This window comes from Manihot esculenta, chromosome 13, assembly GCF_001659605.2.
Source record: "Manihot esculenta cultivar AM560-2 chromosome 13, M.esculenta_v8, whole genome shotgun sequence".
In the NCBI taxonomy this organism is placed as follows: domain Eukaryota; kingdom Viridiplantae; phylum Streptophyta; class Magnoliopsida; order Malpighiales; family Euphorbiaceae; genus Manihot; species Manihot esculenta.
Window position 1 is genome coordinate 7,520,649 of NC_035173.2, and position 6,280 is coordinate 7,526,928.

The following is a 6,280-nucleotide window of genomic DNA, read 5'->3' on the forward strand; positions in this document are numbered from 1 at the left end:
GTGTATATGTAATAGTTAGATATGGACATGTATTGTAAAATGTTATAATGTGATGTAATGTAAAGAATGGTATTGAGGATAGAATTGTGCTTGGCCCTAGTGTATGTAAATCCCTTTTGGTACATGATCTTTTTAATGAAATATTTTAATGATGTTTTATAAAAATCAAGCTTGATTATAGTAATGATGACCCAACTAGAGCATTTAGCATATAGTTGCTTATTCCTCAAAATTTGCAGTACTATCCGTAAATGCATCTCATGCTCTTCCTTGCTACGAGAATATACTAAGATGTCATCAATAAACACAATAACAAAACTATCCAAGTAGGGCTTACACACCCTATTCATGAGATCCATAAAAGTAGCGGGTGCATTAGTTAACCCAAAAGGCATAACGAGGAACTCATAATGCCCGTAACGAGTTCTGAAGGTTGTCTTAGGTATTTCAGACTCCTTGATCTTCAATTGATGATACCCAGACCACAAATCAATCTTAGAGAATACTTTAGCACCTTGGAGTTGATCAAAAAGATCATCAATGCGAGGTAAAGGATACTTATTTCGCACAGTAACTCGATTCAATTGTCTGTAGTCAATACACAATCTTAAGGAACCATCCTTCTTCTTCACAAATAGCACAGGGGCTCCCCAAGGTGAAACATTGGGTCTGATGAAACCTTTATCAAGTAGCTCCTGCAATTGTGCTTTTAACTCTTTCAGTTCTGCCGGAGCCATTCTGTATGGTGCCATAGAAATAGGAGCTGTACCTGGATTTAACTCAATAGATAATTCAATCTCTCTATCTGGAGGCAACCCAGGAAGTTCTTCAGGAAATACATCAGGAAACTCGTTTACTACTGGTATATCCTCCAATTTAGGTCCTTCTAGGTTACTGTCCACCACATAGGCTAAATATGCTTGACAACCCTTCCGAAGCATCTTCCTAGTGGTCATGGCCGAAATCACATAAGAAGGAAGTAAACGCCTCTCCCCAAAGAAAGTGAACTTGGACCCTTCTGGACTATTAAATACCACTGATTTCTCAAAGCAATCTATTGTGGCATGATGACGGGATAACCAGTCCATACCTAGGATGACATCTAGATCTTGTAGACACAAAGGAATCAGATCCACTAATAACTCATGGTCACCCAACTTAACAACACAATCCCTATACACATGTTCACATACTACAGAATCCCCAACTGGAGTACTCATAGCTAATCCACAGTCTAAGGGTTTTAATTCTCTATTAGCATGCTTAGAGAAGGATTGAGATATGAAAGAGTGAGTGGAACCAGGATCTATAAGAATGTACGCATCTTTATTAAAAATAGTTAACATACCAGTCACCAATTCTGGAGATGCTCGTGCCTCCTGCTGTGTCATAGCAAAAACTCTAGCTTGAGTGCGAGGTCTGCCAGGTTGCATCATTGGTCTAGGCTGAGAAGATGAAGTAGCTCCACTGGCTCTGCTTGTGCTTGGTCCAACTCGTGCCATGGGTACTCCCTGTGATGGTGTCATACCATACTTTAGATTCTGAGGTGCCACTGACCCTTGCTGAGAACCACTGTCTCTGGCTATCAGCAATGGACAATCTTTCTTAAAATGCCCCGAAGAGCCACATTCAAAACAACCCCTATCGAATTTTCTGCACTCCCCAGCATGATATTTACCACAGGTGGCACATTGAGGAAAATGTCTCTTCCTTTGCTCAAACCCAGAATTATATCCTTGCCCACGTGTCTGTGCCCCAAAGGAACTACCCACTGGCTGTGCTACTAAACTCTGACTAGATTGTGGTCGAGCAACCTGCTGCTCTGTGTTAACAAAAGAACCTCTACCACTACCTCTGTATCCAGCTTGGGACTGAAATGAACTGCTCCCTCTCTTAGCTGGTCTTTCTCTGAACCCCTGTGAACCCTGCATATGTTTTCTACTCATCCTCTGCTCATACTCTTTTTCTTCTTGCTTAACTTTCTCAACATTCAAAGCTGCTTCCACCAACTCTCTGAAATTATTACCTCTGAACCAGGTCATAGATGATCTGATATTAACATGTAGACCCTGTCTGAATCTGTCACATTTAGCTTCCTCAGAAGGCAGTATGTCTGAAACAAAGCAATAAAGGTCTTCAAATTTGTCAACATACTCTCTTATTGAGAGGCTTGCTTGAAACAACCTGAAAAAGGCATCATGTTTCCCCTTCCTGTAACTTTCTGACAAATACTCCTGGCAAAATTCATATATAAATTGATCCCAAGTCAGTCTGACTCTATGTCTGCAATGAATGCCATCAAACTAACCATCAGCTTTACCCTGAAGCAATCCATGTACATTATCTACTTTATCTGCATCAGTCACCTTCATTAATTCAAACACTTTTAGTACTTTCTTTAACCATTTATCTGCAATGTCAGCATCAGAAGAACCCTCAAAATCATAAGCTCCCAAACGTCTAGCACGATCCACTATCTCCCACGGATCTCTAGGTTTGGCTGTAACAGCTGCTGTAACTACTTGTGCCACAAAAGCACCCAAGTCGGCATTTATCTGAAAAGGATTAGCTGGTGCTACAGGTGGAACAAGAGGTGGAGCTGCAGGTGCGACAGGAGGTGCAACTGCAGGTGCTGAAGGAAATGAAGGTGCAGCCGGATATGTTCTTGATTCAACACCATGAGAAGCAGAATCTCCATGCCCTTCTCCGCTCCCAAGCAAAACATGATCTGCCATCCTATCTAGAGGTGGAGGTGTAACTGTAGGATCCCTATGAGGTCGACCAATATCAGCTAATCCAGTTGTACAAACAACACGGCCCCGATTTCTATTGCCTACTCTGGGCGGCATTGTCCTACAAACGACAATACGAGAAGAATTATCAGAATACAATTAAGAATACTAACTCAAGAAAAGTCTACAGAATCTATAACCTAAGCTCTGATACCAAAAATTGCCACACCCATTCTCTAATCTGTAGAGATGGATATGACTTAAAAACTGACAGAGTTCCCCCTAATATTATACATATAAATATATATAACCTGCTATAAGTTTTAAAATATTAAACATATAAGAGAAAACTGATGGTTGTTCTAATTAATTCATAATATATTTACATTAAACAAAATACGTTCCTCACTGGAATGTACAATCTATACATGATCTTTCAAAATTATATAAAAGATATGACAAAAGACCTAGGATTGGTCTCTAGACTCTGAGTGGATGATGAGGAAGAAGGACAAACAAGAAGATGAGGACTGCTGAGCGGATCACCAAAAAGGAGCTGTAATATTAAAAGTATAAGGGTGAGTACAAAATACTCAGTGAGCGGATAAATAAATAACAAAGGGGAAAAGATAAAGTTTAAGTACTTAATAGTACCAAATATTTAGCTAAAATAAGTCAGCTGAATAAATACAATTTAATTCAATTAATATAAAATGAACTGTGAAAAATAGAATCTGCATACACTCATAATATGTTCCCTATAGATAATGCTAGCATCTCAGATGTGATAAAATAATGACAGCCTGAGAGCAATGCTGGCATCTTAGGCTCTATGATAACAATTTTGGCCTAAGAGCAAACAAAATACTGGTCATACACATGTGCAGAGCTACCCCCAAAGGGTGACCACCTGACATACGCCCCAAAGGCTATCTGTATATCAAGCGCTGTCCCAAAGACAGTATAAATATATATTATGCTGAAAATAAATCACCAGTCATCAAGGTGTTATCTATTCGGTGCATACACAGAGTGTAATCGGCTATTTATTCAGCTGTGCTTTAAATTCAATTTTCATTCATTCAAGAAATATAAATTATCGTTATCCTTTCCCAACTTAAATAAGCAAAATAACATATATGAGTATATATATATTTAAGAAAAATATCAATGTTATATATTTATCCATTCACCAGTACTGAGGATAGAATAACCTAGGTCGCAGGAGCACTCTTATTACCTATCTGTAATACCCGGCTCGAGTCCGGCCTCGGAGTTCCTATCGTCCGGTGGAATCTCGAGTGTCGGAACCCTCAAGAAGGGTAAGACATATGTTTTCATGTGTGTTTGTAAGAGTTTTGAATGTTTTAAAGGGTTAAAGGAAAAGAGTTTTGAAAGAAAAGCAATAAGGGAGAAATGCTAATGTTCGGCCGCCGAAGGTCACTTTCGGCCGCCGAACCTTGCATGGTTTCGGATTCACGTTCGGCTGCCGAAGGTGGTCTGGCCAGCCACCTATAAAAGGGCCAAAGGTCGGTGAGAGGAGGGTATTTTCTCCTCCACTTGCAGCCAGAGGTGAGCCAAAACCTTCTCACGTTGACTTTGATGCTTTTGTAGTTTTCCTTCAAAGTTTTGAAGGGTTTTATGTTTGTTTTGAAGGTTTTAAGCAAAAGAGCAAAGTTTGGAAGTTTGGAGCTTTGGAAGCTTGGTTCTTCATAACGCCACGTTGGGATCGTCTAACCTCTTGTTTGGAAGAGGTAAGAGAAGATCCTGAACTTCCTTTCTTGATTTTTGAAGGTTTTATGAAGTTTGTATGGGTAGTATGCATGTTTAGGTGTAGGTGAGGTTTTTGGTGATCTTTGGTGTTCAAGCATGTTGGAGTGTTATGTGCTATGTTTGTTTGGGGTTTTAGGTTAGTTTTAGACCCCTTTGTGCATATATAGGTGTATATGCTAGTTGGGAGTAGTTGTTATGCATGTTGAGAGGAGTTTGGGCAGGTTTGCATGAAGCAGAGCAAGGTTCTGCCCATCAGGCAAAAGCCAGGTTCGGCCACCGAAGGAAGGTTCGGCCGCCGAACCCCTTGTGGAGGCAGTTTCGGCTGCCAAAGCTTGCCCCCGAAACTTGGGACTTTCGTCTCTGGAGGCAAGGTTCGGCCGCCGAAGGTTGGGTTTCGTCTCTGGACGAGACTTTCGGCTGCTGAAGGTGCCGCCGAACATGCATGAGTTTCGTCTCTGGAGAGGGGTTTCGGCCGCCGAACCTGCCGCCGAAAGTGCCCTGTCCAGCTTTCTTTTGCATGCTTTCTGTGCTTGTTTGAGGATCGGTTAGAGGGTTTTTGGGGAGTTTCTTAGAGTTGGTTTTGAGTTAGTTTGGTCCCTCATTTGAGTCCACCTGTGTAGGTACGGACCAAAGGAACCCCAGAGAGCAGCAGTGAGTCCAGTTTCAGAACCTGCAGAGTCAGTTCAGAGTCAACCCGAGGTGATTGGAACTGAACTGAGTATTCTAATATGAGAAACGAGTATTTTATCATGCTTCATGCATCATGAATATGCTATAGGGTGAGTGCATTAGTGTACACGAATATGATGCATTGCATTTATCCTTGATTCTATGATGGTATGGACATATAGCCCTCAAAGGAAAGACCTGGAATAGCCCTACGGGGACCAGGCATAAAGACCTGGAACAGCCCTACGGGGACCAGGCACAAAGACCTGGAACAGCCCTACGGGGACCAGGCATATGGTATAGAGGGAGTGTTGATCCGTCCATGCTGAGATGTGATTACTTGTGATGTGATACATTGCATGAGAGCATGTTTTATCACCTGTTCTTTACTACTGTTCTACTCATTAGGCTCTAGTAGCTCACTCCTCTCCCCTAATCCCAGTTGTACAGGTTCAGAGTCCAGAGGGAGTCCAGCAGGGTTTGCAAGAAGAAGAGTTATGTAATAGTTAGTCAGTGTGGACATGTATTGTAAAGAGATAGTATACAGTGTATAGACGAGTGCTTGACTTATAAGAATTGTAATCCCTTTTTGTATTTACATGATCAATGTTTGTATGTGTTTTCTATTACTAATGCATATGAGACAACCAGGCTTAACATTATGAGTTATGTCCACCTAGAGTGGGAATACAGAGTAAAGACATAGTGTATGCACAGGTTAAGCCCTGGGAATAAAGAAAAGTTTTCATGATATGACAGAAATGTTTGATCATGTATGGGATTTCACAGGTACACAGACAGTTTAGCAGGCTTACTACGGGTCCCGGCGACCTTAAGTCGATCTGGATCCTAGTGCCGGTAGCAGTTCGGTTTCCGGGCTGTTACAGATTGGTATCAGAGCCCTAGGTTCACATGGTCGGACCTATATAGATAGAGTTGGGCTCATAGAGGTTTAGTGGGTCAAGCACAATAGGAAAACATGTCCACTAGGCTAGGATGTTAGTCCTGTCTATCTGCTGATGGTGTGTACTGCTATGATGCGTGTGTTGTTTTCCTCTATGTGTTGCTTATGTGCTCTGTTCTATGTTGTTTTCTAGTGAGAGTTA

General features: G+C 41.3%; 1 protein-coding gene across 1 annotated transcript; it reads right to left on the reverse strand.

The window, feature by feature from the left end:
• Positions 1–241: 241 nt before the first annotated feature.
• LOC122721475 lies at positions 242–2,849 on the reverse strand. The gene is made up of 3 exons (XM_043949310.1): positions 2,309–2,849; positions 399–2,113; positions 242–286 (listed from the first exon to the last, which is right to left on the reverse strand). The coding sequence occupies exons 1-3, from the start codon at positions 2,847–2,849 to the stop codon at positions 242–244; spliced, it is 2,301 nt and encodes a 766-aa protein (XP_043805245.1).
• Positions 2,850–6,280: the final 3,431 nt, after the last annotated feature.

Bases quoted from the DNA above. Each gene is read 5' to 3' on its own strand.
- LOC122721475 (XM_043949310.1), bottom strand. From the start codon at position 2,849: ATGCCGCCCAGAGTAGGCAATAGAAATCGGGGCCGTGTTGTTTGTACA. The intron at 2,114-2,308 runs GTTAGTTTGATG...GCTTTGTTTCAG, and splicing joins GCTTCAGGGTAAAGCTGATG to ACATACTGCCTTCTGAGGAA. The intron at 287-398 runs GTTATGCCTTTT...ATGACATCTTAG, and splicing joins ACGGGCATTATGAGTTCCTC to TATATTCTCGTAGCAAGGAA.